The 17,873-nt window shown below is 41.0% G+C and overlaps 1 protein-coding gene across 1 annotated transcript; it reads left to right on the top strand.

The window, feature by feature from the left end:
- Positions 1–2,134: 2,134 nt before the first annotated feature.
- On the top strand, positions 2,135–17,185 carry zdhhc2 (zDHHC palmitoyltransferase 2). Its single transcript, XM_083915003.1, has 13 exons — positions 2,135–2,392; positions 5,560–5,586; positions 7,325–7,419; positions 8,126–8,246; positions 8,406–8,475; positions 8,583–8,615; positions 10,107–10,227; positions 10,604–10,736; positions 11,359–11,485; positions 14,477–14,569; positions 15,708–15,823; positions 15,957–16,038; positions 16,117–17,185. Exons 1-12 carry the CDS (start codon positions 2,266–2,268, stop codon positions 15,995–15,997), a joined length of 1,104 nt encoding a protein of 367 aa, XP_083771129.1. The 5' UTR covers positions 2,135–2,265; the 3' UTR covers positions 15,998–16,038; positions 16,117–17,185.
- The last annotated feature ends 688 nt before the right edge of the window (positions 17,186–17,873 follow it).

Genomic DNA, 17,873 nt, shown 5'->3' with positions numbered 1-17,873 from the left:
ATAACGACGTGCTTCAATAAATATCATATAAAATATTTGGAATTCTTGGTTATTTTGTGCTCTCTGTCGTCCTCTGTCTCAAAAACGCCACACGCCCTAGTCAGCTACTAAACTGTAATCTGTGCACGCCGTCCTCACCAGGCAAACTGCTGTTAACCTTCTTTTCTTTGTAGCTACAGTGGACTGATGGCAGGGGTACAGAAGAATACATTAGCTGGTGTATTCTCAATCTGAAGGCAAATCATTAACAGTGTTAATCATCAGGAACCTGAGGCTGTGTGGGTGTACGAGACTCTAATCAGGGACTTTTTATCCTTAAATGATTAATTCAGCGGGGTATTAATGTGCAGTCTCACACTCTAATCTTGAACTTCTTGATGTAAGATCAAGGAATCCTTCATAGACTCTGTAAAGGATCCCTGGGATGTCATAAAAAGTTAAGTTTCATCCATTCATTCTCAGCCATTGAATCTTTTCAGGTTTGTTAAATAGGATCTAAATGATCTAGCACCTTGTGTGCTTCTCTGGGTTTCTTTCGCCCTCCACCACAGAGCCTGGACTGTCCGAAGTCCCTGCCACAGGAGGGTTTTTGTCAGAAAGTTTAAAAATTGTAATATTGGGGGTTATTTTTTGAAAGGAAAATGAATGGCCACACGTTCTTACCCATGATGCACTATCCCTGCCTGTCTTGTGATTTCACCATGGACATCAAACGAACTACATTACCCAAGTTTCACTTTTCCCTCAGTGTGAACAATCCAGTTTGCATCAAGAAATAATTATCAAGAGGCAGAGATGTCGTGATTTTATTCCCCTGTTATGGATAAAACTCGTAAAAGATTGTATCCTACAGTTCAATGCAACTCACTGTGTTTGATCAGACAACCCCTGCCTGGTTCTTTTAAAATGTGAAGGTATTTTATAGAAGAAGAGCTCATTAAGACAAGTAAATCAATCCTTGTTCCCAGATATTTACAAAGGTCAGGAGAATGCTCTCTCTCTCTCTCTCTCTCTCTCTCTCTCTCTCTCTCTCTCTCTCTCTCTCTCTCTCTCTCTCTCTCTCTCTCTCTCTCTCTCTCTCTCTCTCTCTCTCTCTCTCAAATGTATTACAGCTAAATGTGTATATGCAATAGAAGGAATGTTTCGTGAATGTTACTATATCCTTTAAACTGGTGATTTGGGGTCAGTTGTATCATATTTCTCAGTTTCAGATACATTTTGCTCCGTTGTTTTTGAATAACATGGAATAACCATGTTATCCAGCCATCCGTCCTAAGACTGAGATGTGCATATTGTCAGTTGGCAACAGGTGGAAAGTCAAAGCTTAATTTATCCTCACATTCATACAGCATCTATGAAAGTGTTTTAGAGACAATGTCGATTCAGAAAGGGGAAGTTAATCTATGATATGTGAAGGTGAAGAACAGTTACAGAGTGAAGCTTGGCAGGTGGGCTTGTCAAATGTATACTGCAGGATTGCAGAATATGTTGCAGGTGCAGTTGTGAAGCAGCAGAAGCAGCAGACATCTTGCAAACATCCATCTACAGAGTCAGGTAATGATCAAACACAATGTGCTACTACACTTCGGAGGTAAACAAACCTGTTCTAACATATTATGGTCTGCAAACAGCAGATGGATAATAGTTTATAAGAAAAAATGATATTAAGACGTGTTTGGAAAAACAAAACAAAATAAGAATAGTGCACGCTTCTCCTTGTCCTTGTGTCCTAAAATAATTGCGTGTGTGTGTGAGTGTGTGTGTGTGTGTGTGTGTGTGTGTGTGTGTGTGTGTGTGTGTGTGTGTGTGTGAGTGTGTATGAACTTATTGAACCCATCTGCTCGCGGTGAAAAAAATGTGCCAGGCTTGCAGCATCCCGCGGACGTCATGGCAACCTGTGGGGAGGCAGCAGGGGCGGTGCTGACTCTGCGCGCACGCCTGTGTGTGTGTGTGTGTGTGTGTGTGTGTGCGTGCGTGAGTGCGTGCGTGTGTGTGTGTGCGAGCTGTCTGGTATTTTGTTGTAGTCTGTAGCTACTAGTGATCGGAGCAGGACGATCAGAGGGGAGCAGTGCAGCAGCAGTAGCGGCGGCGGTGGCGGGCGGGAGGCTGTTAGGATGTTGCGTCTGAGCTGCCGATTAGGCTGATCAGAGCCGGAGCAACGATGCAGTGACAGTCTACGGGAGGACACACACTCACATACAGAGAGAGGGAGGGGGAAGGATAGTAATACACGAGTGCGCACGAGAAATGATCCGCTCCTAGACTATGGCACCGTCGGGCTCGCGTAGTATCAAGAAGGGCTGTCAGAGAGTTTTGTATTGGATCCCGGTCCTCTTCATCGCCCTCATAGTGGCGTGGTCATACTACGCCTATGTGTTGCAGCTTTGCATAGGTAAGACAACCAGCTGTCTGGGTAGTATGAGGAGGAGGTGTGTGTGCATATGTCTGTGTGTGTGTGTGTGTGTGTGTGTGTGTGTGTGTGTGAGAGAGAGGGGGAAATGCCTCTGACTGGTGTGTGTTTTTGTTGTTGTTTTTGGTGATGGGGTGGGGAGACATTTGTGTTTCAGCAGTTTGTGGTCCAGGCTTTGGATGCAGAAGACTGGCTCGTTGTTGATGCAGTGTGTGGACATGTCACATGACAACAACAGTTTAAGTATGAATTGTCAGGATATTGATACGAGGCAGTGGCAATGATGTGTTTTGTGCATGGAAAACGTGAGAAAATATATTTTCAACACAGACACAGACAGAATAAGAAGCATTTTGACAACCTGCTTTTATTGTGAAGGACTTTATATGTTATAACAGGGTGGACAGAATAGGATTAGGCCATGAGATTCATTATCTGAGTCCACTACCACTCTATCAGCACTATCTTAAAGACTTACTGTAATAGCTTAAGTCACATAGTCACAGAGCTTCATTATCTGAATGTATATCCCCCACCACTACAACACCACCAGCATTATCTTTTGGCAAGAAGTCTGACTGTTGTGGCTTTTGAGTCAGGCCTGCCTGCTTCCCTCACGCTCTCTGCGGCTGCTGAACATTGGATGGTGTGGTTACACACAGCAAGCCTTCTCGGTGAACGGTGAACACAGAGTTGACCTGGATAGTGAGTAATGGTTTCTGGGATGTCTCATAGGAGACTCAACAGCCGATTCATGTGCTCCATTTGGCAGCTTGTCAGACCACTAGGAAAGCAGATCTCCTCTGTCAAAAAGGTGGATGAAATGGAGACGGTTTAATGAGACCAAACAGAGGAAAACGCAGGGAGGGAGGGGTTGACAGACATGCTATCCAGCTTTAACTGAAGAGGTACATCTTAATGTTCTTCTTTACACCTGATTACCAGGTTCACCAGCAGCGGTGGGGCCAGAGGTTGGGCCGGGGTGGCCTGGGTGGCACGAACATCTCCTAAAAAGTGATTGTCCCCTCTACCAGGTCAGAAAGGTGATAATTATCAGGCTTCTTGGTACCATGGATGGATTACTGAAGAGCGTCTTGTCAATGAACAGAAAGAGATGAAAAATGATCATCAAGAGACACAAAATGACCACATGAAATGACAGGCAACCCCAAAGGGAGTAAAAATAATCACAAAGAGACACAAACCATCACGAGAGGATGCAAAACGACCACAAAAGTATGTAAAACCACAATGGTAGGCAAAATGACCACAAACGAGGGGTAATAAAGACCAAAAAGGGACACCAAATGATGACCAGCAAAGAGACAGAAAAAAAACAGAAAAGGAGGAGAAACAATAACAAATGAATGAAAATGACCGCAAAGGGAGGCTAAATCACAAAGAAATGAAAAACGATCACAAAGGGACACAAAATAACCAGAAAAGATGAAAAAGTATTGGAGGGAGATGAAAAACAACCACACAGAGATAGCAAAATTACCACAAATGGACACAAGATGATCTCAAAGAGATTAAAAAACAATACCAAAGCGACACAAAACAACCACAAAGGGAAGCAAAAAGACTACAAGGAGAAAAAAAAGGATCAGAAAGAGACAACAAATGTCTGGATGTCTTGCTGTGTTGTGGGGGTGGGGGTCTAATCTTGTCACGATCCATCCTTGGCTGTAGGCTAAGTGGAGTTAGTATAATAAAAGACAACTACTGTATTTATTGATGTTATTACATATTCAAATATTTAAAGTTGTTTATTTGGCTTTAATTCATTGTGATGAATAAACAATGGAGCTATTAATAATGTAAAGTTTATTATTGCCAAGAACCACAGTGTCCCCTTTCTTTAAAAAGGGGACACCCCCCACATCCAAAAGTTTCTACACTGCTGTTGCCCCTGCTCACCAGAGGGCAGCCAGCCTCTGTCCTCGGATGAACCTCTTCTACAGTTACAGGACGCCACGTGTCTGTTATGAGATATTGAGACACCCTTCATTGCTGCAGAGTGACAGAAAAGCAAAATCATTGTTTCGTCAGGCTTTTTAAAAACCATTTTGTTTTGAATCCAGTAGCACAACAGCGACATTGTGATGCATTCGAGTCACATGGGCCAGACAGATGTAAACAACAGCAACGGGGCAGGGCAGTGGTGGCTCAGGGCCGGCGTGTGCTCTTGCAGACAGACACAGAGACGGTTGTGTGAAAGTATCATCAGCTGATACCTTTGGTTCGGCAGCTGAGTTAATCCCATTGTCTGGCTTACATAATTCACCCCAAGCGATCTGCGGTTGACCCACTTTCTTTGACAGCACCGAACACCAGCTTTCGAACAGTCGGCCCTTTTTTCCAAGACTGTTTAAAATGTGGAATCAGGTGCTCTTTGGCCCCTTGAAGTCAAAACATGTATTATTGTTTTTGTTGCAAGAATGCAAATAGAAGAGAAAGAGAAAGAGAGTATATATACATTCCTGCACATACTCTTAATCACACACACACTTATGCTTCACCGTCAGACTCTGGAGCTCTTAATGCTGGCAAGGTGGCATGCACACAGGTTTTTGGCTGCACGCCTTAATTCAGCTCCTTGGCTCACCTTTCCTCAGTTCCTGCTTTGTGTGTGTGTGTGTGTGTGTGTGTGTGCTGTTTCACAGGCTAACTGCTGAAGATGGATGATTCTGTATGCTCAGATATTGGGACAAATATAAAACAGTGTCAGCTAATATCTCCAACAGGTCTCCACTTGTGTCTTTTTATGTTTGTGTGTGCGTTTGTGAAGGTACTGGGGTGCTCATCAAACTGTGCAGGATGCTCCTGTTGTGTCTTTTGTCAATGCACAGTAAAGCTTTTCTATATGTGAGGAACAATACGTTCAACTAATTGACTGGGAGTGTGCTGTATATTGATTTTGTGACTGGCGTGGTATTAAAGGTTTTCAGAGTCAGCATTTTTTTGGCTCATTTGGATTCAGACACTGACTGTCAGTCAAATGTGTATCATGTATCAGAAGTAAGACAGAAAAATGAAGCTTTAATTCCCCCCATGTTGACCTTTATTAATTTGGGCAGAGTGGTTAGTGTTTGCCTTTCTTTAATCAACACAGACCTGACTGTGTCTTCTCATTTTCCATTTTTCAGAATCTATTGAAGACACGGGAGAAAAGGGTACGTGTTTTGTAATGCTGTCTAACATCAATAGGGATCTCAACTGTTCTGCATCTGTTACATATTGAGTTGAGTTAAGGCCAGAGGAGGTTCTGCAGCCTCCAGTCTGGGAGAGGCAGCCCACATCAAAACACTATAATCAGCTGGAAGTGTGTCTTAAGATGACTTTTTTCCCTGTACCTCAGTTGTATGTTTAAACACAGGCTCTTACTCAGTGTGTTGGGAATTCTCTATTAGGAATAACTCCTTAAGATGTGCCATCTTGTTTTCAAGGGGTCCTCAGCCATAATTATACAAGCACAATCAGACAGCACAAAAGAGCACAAAATAAAAATAAAAACATAATTAAACAACACCAAAGGTGACAAAATCCACAATAAACAAAATAACAAAAAATAATAACATACAAACATATAACATACAAAATCCGGAAATACTCCCAAGCTGAGCATGGAAATGAATCATTCATTAATAGATTATAGAAAATAAATATTATCAGTGAATATAAAACACTAATATAGAGGAGTTTTTATTATCAACATGTGCAACTGAGTTTATAATAAGAAGACAGGGCATTTTGTTTTAAGATGATATGGATTGCATATTTACAGGTAGACATTTCAATGAAGATCATTTAACACACAGCCTTTCTCATCATTGTACAGAGCTATGAAAGGACAGCCAAGTACAAATCTACATAGTCTGTGATAAACTATATTGAGAAGAAGAAGAAGGAGATTAGCATAATCCAATATTGGTCAAATGAGTTGTAACACAAGCAGTAAATAATAGTCAATGAAAAGCAGTTGCTGGATTGATAAAGAATACCAATATGTAGGCTCATTTTCTTAACAATATAGTAACAATGGCTTTTAAATGGAAGTTCAGAGTCGACCCATAGGCCCTGGGTATTTAATGTGTTTTGCAGAGGTTTACCATCAAAAAGGGCAATAAGACATTAATACAACTTAAGATGTGGATTTAATGTTTTTTTTCATAATGTGAGATTAACTGCAGCAAGTGTTGTAGGGTGCTAAAATCAGACTGCAAAGCTGATTCCATCTGTAGCTAATTAGTTTTCAATGTGTATAAAACTGTGTCGTCTGCATAAAGCTGAACAAGACATTCAGAACAAATCTAATGGACCAAGAGTAGTGCCTTGAGGAACGCCTCGTTGTTGTACTACAGTGTATGAGATGTTCTTATTTGTATGACACCACAATATTTTCTGTTATGACGAAAGAAATTGAACCAAAGTGAAACATTACATGACAGAACAACAGAGTAACGTTAATCTAAAAGAAGGGAGTCGTCGACAAGATCAAAAGAGAAATGCCAAATCAATGAAAATGCACCTGTGGATCCCATTTTTAGATGCGGAGACAAAATCTAAGCAGTAATGGTGTAATAATTCTATTGAAAGTTGAATTGACACTTACTGAGACAATTGACCATAAATTATTTTTTCAAATACTTTTGCAGTAGATAAAATAATTTAAATGTATCCATAGTTATTGTGTTCAACTACATCATCCCCTTTATGAAAGGGAGTGGCCATATGTGATCATATCCATATGGCAGGTATTTCACAAGTAGATAAAGACATGTTACAGTTATCACAATGATGTTATTGATGATGATGATGATGATGATGATGATGATGATGATGATGATGATGATGGTGATGATGATGATGATGGTGATGATGATGATGATGACTGTGTTTTTCTGCTTCCAGTCATATACTTGCTGGTGTACCATGTCATCTTCATCATGTTTGTCTGGGCGTACTGGCAAACCATCTTCACCCAGCCCATGAACCCCCTGAAGGAGGTGAGCGTGTCCATCTGCGACGCAGCGTTATTGTCGGCTGGGATGATGAGGCATGGTGGGAAGTGCAGATGTAGGTTACAGCCTCCCCGTGTGATTGAACGCTGCACTTAGACTAATAATACTTTCCAGTGGAAGTGCCTGAAGCTGTAGTGTAATGGCTCCAATCCTGACCACAGCACTTCAGCTCTGCAGGGTCAACACACACATATGCATTCATCTTAGAGAGGACACTTTTGCCACCTTTGCGTTTCAATTTTAACTAAGGTGAAGCGCACGTGCATGCTGGCACCTCATGAGGAAGCTTTCCTTTATGAGACAGAGTGCTGGATCACTTGAGGAGATTGTAATAAAAGTCATATTTCATGTGTGCCGCCCTGCTTGTTATCATCAGAGTTATTTGTTTCCGGTGTTCAGTCATAAATTGCTGAAAGTAATATCGCAGCTCTGTGCTGCTTTGCTCCCATTTGCCTGCCAGGGCAGAGAGAACCAAAACAAATGGGAGATATAGAAATACAGTGCTGCTTCACAGCGACAGACATAACTGTAATACTGATACAGCGTGTAGCTTAACGGACAAATAATTTGACTCTCTTTTGGCAAATGTGAGGTTACGATTCATCAGCAATAAACTGCGCTGCTCACAGAATGAGCTACTCCTAAATCACAGGTGTTTTTTGTCTTTCCCACTGTGTTCTGCCCTACATAGTTTCACCTGTCCTACTCTGACAAAGAGCTGCTGGAGCGTGAAGATCGGGGGGAGTCTCAGCAGGAGATCCTGAGGAGGATAGCCAAGTATCTCCCCATCAACACCCGCACCAACTCTGGAGGTACAGTACACTGTTGCTGATGCAGAACAACAGTAGCGGTCTAGACTGACAAGCAGCTCTCAGAACTCATTTCACCCCCGTCACTTTGTGAGTCCGTGGTCAAGTGTTAGAGCTGCTGCGTCTGACGGCTGTGTGATTGAATTGACTGTGTCTTCTCAGCAATCCGTTTCTGCGACCGCTGCCAGCTGCTGAAGCCTGATCGATGTCACCATTGTTCAGTCTGTGATAAGTACGGCTCTCCGCTCACGCACCTATAGAGAAGAGAGCACACAATATATTGCATTGTGGCAGGAGTAAGATTCAATTACACTGACGTCTGACCCCGCTGTGTTACAGATGCATCCTGAAGATGGATCATCACTGCCCGTGGTATGTAGTGACTATAGGATATGAAACACATGTCAGTGACACGTGGTGTTGTTCTTTCTTTGTGATTACATACTTTGATTTTCATTACCAAAATATTCAGACTGCATGTTTTTTTTCTTTAGCACCACTGCTAAGTCCCATTCCAGTGAACAAGGCCTGTAAACACACATCACATAGAAGCACAAAGAGCTTGTTTAGTGGACTGATTTAGATACTGTAACCTCTCATTCTGCCAGACGACGTATTTTGGAAGCAGGGAGAAACAAAACCAATCTGATAACATTCGGTTTCTGTTTGTCTGCTCTCTTCGCAATAATGTATTGCAGAAATTCATGAAAGAAGCTTAGTATCAGAAGTCATAATGCAATATGCCTTTGGCTCATCAAGCAACATGATCTTAGAGTTGTTTTTCTGTAATGCTGGTAACCTGGTAACCTGACTCTGCAGACTGTTTGTTACACAGAACCTAATCTAAGAAGGTGTCAGTGGAAACAGATTGGGAAAGGGCAGGCGCTTTCAAAACATACCTGGCAGGTGATTTGATGAACCATCTGTCAATCAAACTCTTGCAGGAGAAGAGAGGAAACATCTTTACAATGGAGAGAAGCCTTTAGAGCCGTTCTCTTATCTTAATGAAGTAAAATATCCTCTGGTTCTGATAAAACTGATGCTATTGCAGCATCTAAGCGGACCTCATTATGAGCCGCCATTGTTGAAGCCTCTTATGCCATGGTCACCCTTGTGTCCTTGGCTCAATTTCGGTCCCTGATTGGCTGAAGATACCAGGCCCTCAAATGCAAACAACACAAACCTGCTGATTAAAGGTTTTATTATGAAGTTCTGCCAAATAGTCAAGATGCATTTACCTGGGTTACACACTGAAATAGGCTGGAAAATGGGTCATTTAAAGAAATTGCCTAGAATAGTTGTGAACACATGAAGAAAACCCACCAACCCATCCCAAAACCCAAATCATTTTAAACGTTCTGTATTGTAAAAAGTGAGATTTCCATGTCTTTGTTATTATTATTATTATTATTATTATTATTATTATTATTATTATTATTATTATTATTATTATATAGCAGGTCGGGGTGCTTAGAAAATATCAAAAATCTCAATCCACAGAGAAATTCACACAGGCCGTATTCAGGAGCTGTGATTTTAAACGAGCAGTCAGAACTTCTGTGATGTCACAACTATGCTATATATAGGTTGAATCGTTTTTTCAGGAGGGAGTCTTAAAGAGACAGGCAGAGTGTTTCAGACAGAGGGTGAATACAGGTATATACAGACAATGAACATCAAAGCACGTAAACGTGTTCTAGTAGAAACCTAAAATACAAGTATGAACATGAAAATGAGCAGAATATGGGACCTTTAAAACATTTCTGTATATTGTATCTCTGCATTTAGAGATTTGAACATGTACTAATGAGAACGTTATCCCACGCTGACCTGCATCCTTTCATCCTTTCATCCTCGTCACAGGGTGAACAACTGTGTGGGATTCTCCAACTACAAATTTTTCATGCTGTTCTTGTCATATTCCCTTCTCTACTGCCTTTTTATAACTGCTACAGATCTTCAGTACTTCGTTAAGTTTTGGACGGTAAGCTTTGTCCACCACAACCTGAACCATTGGTTGTTTTTTTTTTATCATTATCATTATGTATTTTCAAAGGGTTTGGTTAGCACCTAATGACTCTAATCAAATCTGGATCTTTATGGATGCATTCTGTGTTGAATATGTGGCATTTGACTTTTCTTTTTCTTCACAAGGCTGGAGGTAGAGCACATTTCCGTCTGAAAGAATACCTGGTATGAACTAACCAACTAGTTAGTGCCACTGAGATAGAAACGATTTAATAAGCTCCCCTAGAACATCAATAGGGTAGAAATCTCTCAGACCCCACTCGGATCACCGTATCGTCCAGTTTTCGTGCAGTTGTGTTGATATTTGCTTGCTTTACTTGTTTTCCTCTCAGAAAGGCCTCCCAGACACTCAGGCCAAGTTCCACATCCTGTTCCTCTTCTTCTCGGCCTCCATGTTCTCAGTCAGCCTGGCTTCGCTTTTCATCTATCACTGCTGGCTTGTCTGCAAGAACAGATCCACTCTCGGTAGGTGGCGCACTTCATGCCTTCATGTGTGTGTGTGTGTGTTCTGTTTGTGGATGCGTCAAATATAAAGCCTCTGTTGGACAGCAGCTCGCTCAGCTCTGTGAGTGTCTGCTCTCAGCCTCCTCACAGTGTCGTCTTCACGCTAATGATGAAGGATGTTTCATTGCATTTTTCCCACCACTAGTCACCGTCCTCATCGGCGCGGTGATTTGATGATCTTCTCTGGGCTGTTATCAGACGGAGCGTTTTCTCATTATTTGTGCACAGTGGCTTACTTTGTCTATGTGTAGGGAAGAGTGGATTATCCAGAAGAGTATGTTACAGTGTAATGCAAAGACACAAGGCTCACAGCAGTAAGCAGCTTAGTAACAGACACTGCTAGGAAGAAAAGTCACACTTGGTGGCACAGTTCTCAGATCTGCTTTTCCTGTACAACAAAGGCACTTTCATTCAGAGTTGTTCCATTGATGCAGCCATTCAGCAGGAATCGTTCATGTGTTTTGGTCTGAATGAGCTCCTGGTAATAGTCTGAATTATAGATTGTATAAAGACTGAAAGGGAGCCCTGCATTCATCCATCTTCATGTCAGACTGACTCTTCTTCTCCGTGTGTGTTCTCTCAGAGGCTGTGCGTGCTCCAGTGTTTCGACACGGCACTGATAAGAACGGTTTCAGTCTCGGCATCAGTAAGAACTTCAGCCAGGTCTTCGGTGATGAAGTTAAATACTGGCCCATTCCTGTTTTCTCTGGGTAAGGTCTTATTCGCAATTGTCAAAAGCCTTAAAAGAAAATCCTAAAAATAAACATCAAATAAGATTATACTAAAGCTTCCATATTGTAAAGTGAGATTTACATGTCATATAGCAGGTGGAGGTGCTATATTAACACTGTGAAAGTATCAAAATTCTCAATCCACAGAGAAATACCCACAGCCTATATTCACAACTTTACTATATATAGTTAGAAAGTGCTGCTACAGTGTTGTTACAGTCATTCCCTGACTGCAATGACGTTGCAGAGACACCAAAAGCGCAGATGAAGAAAACCCAGAAACACTGACCAAACAGAGCAGACTGGTCTTTTATAGAAGGGCTCTTAAAGAGACAGGTGCCAAAACGGAGCGGTTCAGACAGAGGGTGAATACAGGTATATTCAGACAGGATGAGAAAAATAATGTGTTCTTTGAACATTAAAGCATGTAAACATGTTGTCTTATGTGCAGTACGTGTGCTGCATATGTTTGTTGATTATGTCCTTTTAAAAGCTACTGTAATGCACCATTTTAAATTGCCCCGTGGGGATGAAGAAAGTGCTTTGAATTGAATTGAATTATGAACCTGAAAATTAGCATAATATGGGACCTTTAAAAAAGAAACATAATGTTGTGTTCACACTGGATACCTGAACTTGATTTGCGTCGCGTTACTCGCCTGAGTTTAATCGCCTGAGTTGAAATATTTCAACTCGTGCCCTACACATCATTTACGTGCCGCCATGACTTTGTGTTGATTCACGTCAATGCAGTGACTTTGTATGTAATCGTGCGAAAAAAACGCTGGTGCAGTGAACACAGCATAAGCCTTCAGGGGGGCAAAGTAATGAAACAAGTCGGACAAAGCATGTCTTTGTTAATTATTTAGAAGTTCCCCTGGCAGGTTGTTGGACAGTTTAGGAGCTCTGATAACCTTTCATTTTGATTCTAGACTGAAGGACAAGCAGGTCAGAAGCTACAGGCTTGTTTGTGTATGGCTTGTGTGTACAGTGACTAAAAATGAGATCAGTCAAATCAAATCCAACTTTTTAATCGCTGAGAAGCTAAGATTTGGTTCATATAGGCAAAAATATGTATTCAGTCCAATTGTATTTACAACAAAACTGATTCTGTGACTCAGATTTCAAAATCAATTGCTCACGGATCTATCAGTTCATTATGAAGACATGTTTTTAGATTATATATCATATTGAGTTCAAATCTAATCCTGAACGCTTTTAAAGCCTCAATTACATCGAGAACTATAACTATATACGGTTTCTGTTGAATTAAAGAAGTTGCTCCTCAGCTCGGGCTTTAGGGAGCGCTGTCACTTACTTTGAAACAAAATGGTTCAAAAGAGGGAAAAGTCCCAGAGGAGGCAAGAGAGCATTAGCTTCAGTAAACAACAACAACAACAACAACAACATCTGTGAATTCATGCAGAAGCTTTCGCTTTGAAAAATGAGTAATTCATGCTGATGGAAGGAATGCTAATATGAATAAAGACCTTTTTTGGAAATCACAGTTGGATTATTACAACATAAACCCCTAATATTTACATGAATGTATAAACAAAAGAAAATTATAGATTCAGTTGTAATTGGATACAGAAGCCCATTTTGTTCCATTATTTACAAGAGAACAGTCGATTTATTCACTCACACAAGGGAAGTTTATGTGGAAATAGTGACATTAAAGTGAGATTATAGAATGTTTTAAAGACAAAATGCCACAATCCCCTCTTATGAATGAAAAGCTTAAGTCATAAGCAATTAATTGCACCCTTGCATATGCCATGACTGCTCTAGACAGGCTCTCCTATGACTGATTTAAGCATTTTTTGGACATATTAAATTTAGACTTTTTTCGACTTTTTCGACATACGATACTATGACTCTCTTCTTGCCTTATTTTTGGAAACACTTTTCTGTGACTTCAAGAAATTGAACCATGACTGCTTTAGACAGGCCCTCCTATGACTGATTTAAGAATTTTATATTATATATATTATATTTTTAGCCTTTTTGGACTTTTTTTTAGACTTGTCGTCTACATTTTATTTATTTATTTTAATTTTATTTATGATACAATACGTAACGAAAACAATCTTGTAATTACTTGGCAACCTAAGGGCATACATATATAGTCAAAATTTAACATATATGGCAAAAGTTGGAATTTAAAACCATTTATTGACAAAAGCTTCTAACAATTGCCTGTGAAAGCTCTCATTTGTCCAGGTCCTCGTTATCCCCAAAGAAATTTAAGTCAAAAACAACTAACAATTGGAAGTCAAGGGTTTAATATTGACCGAAGAATTCTCAGAAAAATCTGTGCTAATCTCAGATGGATGGATATTGCTGTATTTGTGACATTACTTAAGTCAGTTCACTCCCTTTATGACTCTACGTGTGCTGCGGTTACACTATCTTTAGCATTGATCATGATCCTATAATGGAAACAACAGTAGCAACAGTATCAGAAGTTACATAGATTGGCTTTAACATAATCTCCACTCTTTATTCGCCAGGATTTCCATATACATACAATAAAACACACAACATATAATTCTATCTTTGTTTCTAATCTCACCTACTTTGAACAGATTTCTTACCAGCTACTTTCATTCATTCATCTTCAACCGCTTATCCCGGGTTCGGGGTCGCGGAGGGGCTGGAGCCGATCCCAGCTGACATCGGGCGTGAGGCGGGGTCCACCCTGGACAGGACGCCAGTCTATCGCAGGGCACATAAAGACGAACAGAGACTGACAACCATTCACACCTAAGGGCAATTTTGTAGAGCCATCAATTAACCTAACACGTGCATGTCTTTGGATTGTGGGAGGAAACCGGAAAACCCGGAGAAAACCCATGCAGACACGGGGAGACCATGCAAACTCCACACAGAAAGGCCCAGGCACCAACGTGCAGCCTACCAGCTACTTATTTAAACATATTTCTTCTGCGTTTTCTGCTGGCTTTCCAGTTTAGGGGACGGCTGCTCGTTCCCAACATGTCTGGTGAATCTGGATCCGGAGCTGCCTTCATCACCCACCGGCTCCAACCCTGCCAGCAAGGGGTGAGTAACACATGAACACACACATCCATATCCAAAAGTGAAGCAGAGAATCAAAAGAGCTGCACAAGTGCAACTCAGCCCCTAGTGGTTTATTAACCCTGTTGGTTTAATGATGCGGGAGAATCACCTTGCAGCAGTTATGGCCTTGCAGTTTCAAAGGGAGACACTACAGGTGAATAAGTTTAAGAAGGTAATTAATATACTATATCACCGTGAAACATCCGCAGGTGATTACTTACAGTACATGTTTTATTTTGTATTACAAGTTTTTATTTCTTTTTTATATCATGTTTAATATGCACCTGAGGCATTATATAATCTTGAGAGTTTGGTGAATTTAGGAGAAACCTGCAGACGCAAACAGACAGTGTAGTGTAGTAAAATAAACATCTAAATGTGTTTCCTTCACTAGTCTGATGAAAGACATGTTGTGGAAGCAATAAAGACCCAAATCTCAAAAAGAACCAGTGCATGAAAACCATTGTTTTTGCTTGTCGTGTCTTGCTGTTGTCGTGGAAATTTTCTGCTCTTGGTGAAGAATGAAATAACGAATTCTTGCCGGCCGACAAAGTTTTATTTTCTTTGCAAAGAAAAGGTCAATCGACATGCGAGCGGTTCGGAATGAAGAGAGACCATAAGCATCAAGGAACGTTGAACATTTATACATGAGGGAAAGCCCACCCCTTGAATGTGTATTACATCCCTTGTCTACTGTGGGGTTGACCCCCTCCTCAAGGGGTCTTTTCACACTCTTGTTTTTCACAGATATCAGCCCAGACATCCTGCCGTATAATTAAGAGGTCTAATCAACACAGTTCAGAATGCAAAAGGGTTTGAATACATCATGAGACAGTGAGCGGTTGGCTGTCTCCGAAACTTGAAATGCAATTACAAGGTTTAGACATTAAAATACACAAATGGGTAGAAAAGAAAAAGAGATCTGATATCTTGGGGGGGAAGCAGGGTGAGGAGGCCCCTCAAGGAAAAAGGAATATTCAAATTTACCACCACACTGTGATACATCATTCAGATCATAATATATATGAGATGGTTATTTTATTCAAAGAAGGAACTTGGGTCATAAATGCTCCTCAGCGGGCCCTCGATGGCTTCATCCTGCTTATTTGTGTGTTTCCAGTGGAGCAGAGGGCCGCCAGTTCCCCTCCAAGCCGCTGAGGGAGTCTCAGAGTCGACTGCTCACCAGCACCCCCTCCTGGACAGAAAGTGACAGTGGAACAGATAAAGACAGGAAGGGTAAGATCACTGTTACAGGCTACTCCTAATAAGGGGTTTCTTCATTGCTGATTGCTTGCATAAGCCCAAGAAAACCATGTTTTGTGTTGAATTATCAAGAGTTAAAACTGTTTTTAATAACACGTTTGTTCAGGTTCCAGTAACCCAGGGATGACCATAGAAAATGAGGCGTGACCTGAGTTGCAGATAGAGGTGACAACTTCAATGCAGAAAAGGTGAGTTTACAGTCACATAGAAACGATCCACGTATCAAGATAAAAAACCAACATGTTACGATGTGTTTCATCCGACAGGTGTATGCCGCCCCCTCCTCCGTGTGTGTGCCTATCGGACCGTGTCGTGGTGGTGACATCATCAATATCTGTTGTTATCCTGCACTCTGCTTCTGAGAAATGTACACAAATGATTTCATGTATTAAAAAAAAACAACAAGTATTACTCTTATTGCTGTCAGCGACAATTCCTGCTGAGATCTGAAAGTATTTGGGCTTCAGAAAGAATCAAAATTGCATTCCAACAATCCCACTTTCCTTTGTTTGTATGTGAATAAGCACAGAACGTTAATGAGAGAGGTGTTTTTGCACTTTGTATACTAGGTGGAGATACAGGAGATCAGTCTGTGCTGCTTTTGAATGTTACAGTAACAGAAGCTCTCCATTTATTGACAACTTTATTTGTTTTATGTTGTAGCTTAGCGCATACGTAAATGCTTTTATAATTTGCCAAATGTTTGCACATTAAGTATAGATTAGTACTGGTGTTCATGTGATGTGATATTACTTTAGCCATTTTTTATTCAGTGAAGGTGTTTTTTGGAGGGGGGACGGTGTGTTGTGGAAGTTGAATTGATGCATGCTCTCATCTCAGGATGTCAACACAAACACACCTTGTTGTAGTGAATCGTACCACAAGATGTTCTTTGCTTGAAAACAAAAAAAAAAGTGGTCGTTAGTACATTTGAATAAGGGCTCTTCTGACTTGTTATAGCATGAGTGAGGATGTTGCTGTGCTGTCACACTGAAACACCTGAAAGCCGGTGCTGCTCTGTGCTGCGGCAGCGAGAGTCCCCATGCCAAATATCAAAACTGCTGTCTGGTCGCAAGCTACACGTCCAACTGCCGGCCAAAAAGCTTCCCGACTCTCTTTGTGTATTGCTGCAGATCTCACCATCAAACAGAAGATACTGTCGAGTGTTTTTCTAACTCGCCACATGATGTTGTGAATCTACTGCAGAGCAAAAACAGCTCCAGCTGCTTGTACAGTATATTTTCACCTTCTGAGGGCTGGAGATGATTAAAACATCACTGAAAATTAATTGGTAGAATGTTTGCTTGTTTAAAAAAAATTAAATAAAAAAAGCTTCATTGTGACAGTGTCAATCTATATTTTTCTATTCTTCTGTCTGTTTGACTCAAGAGACAGTATGGATGTGTGAGGCAATGTGCTGTACAGTTGTGATGCCTTATAAGAATAAAATGAGCTCATCTTCAGCCTCCTTTCTCAACTTTGTTGCACATAGAGGAATTCTGAGTCATTGATTAAAGGTCCCATATTGTAAAAGTGAAGTTCAATTTAAATTTTAGAGATTATGAAAGTGAATGCTATAAATGTATCAACAATATCAATCCACAGAGAAATGCACATAGCCTGTATTCAGAAACTGTGTCTTTAAACGAGCCGTCAGGACTTCTGTACAGTTGTGATGTCACAACTATACTAGACTGTATGTAGGTAGAAAGTGCTGTTACAGTGCTCTTACATTCATTCCCCGACTGCATTGACGGTGGAGGGACGCCAAGAGTGCAGATGTGGAAGACCTAGACCAGGGGTAGGCAATTCCGGTCCTAGAGAGCCAGATCAGGTGTGTTAGAGCAGAGAGAAACCTAAAACATGCAGGACAGTGGCTCTCCAGGACCGGAATTGCCCACCCCTGACCTAGACCTATGAGACCAATCAGAGCAGACAGGTTTTTAAGAGGGTCTTAAAGAGACATGCGCTAAAACGGCATGTTTCAGACAGAGGATGAATACTACCATCTATATTCTGAATA

The sequence above is a fragment of the Echiichthys vipera genome (genome assembly GCF_963691815.1).
Source record: "Echiichthys vipera genome assembly, chromosome: 6".
NCBI classification, from domain to species: Eukaryota; Metazoa; Chordata; class Actinopteri; order Perciformes; family Trachinidae; genus Echiichthys; species Echiichthys vipera.
The sequence above is the reverse complement of the archived record's forward strand: the minus strand, read 5'-3'. Positions and strand labels throughout refer to the sequence as shown.

Excerpts from the sequence above, each read along its gene's own strand:
- zdhhc2 (XM_083915003.1), top strand. The coding sequence starts at position 2,266 with ATGGCACCGTCGGGCTCGCGTAGTATCAAGAAGGGCTGTCAGAGAGTT. Across the intron at positions 14,570-15,707 it reads TCCAACCCTGCCAGCAAGGG|TGGAGCAGAGGGCCGCCAGT; the intron begins GTGAGTAACACA and ends GTGTGTTTCCAG. Across the intron at positions 15,824-15,956 it reads AACAGATAAAGACAGGAAGG|GTTCCAGTAACCCAGGGATG; the intron begins GTAAGATCACTG and ends ACGTTTGTTCAG.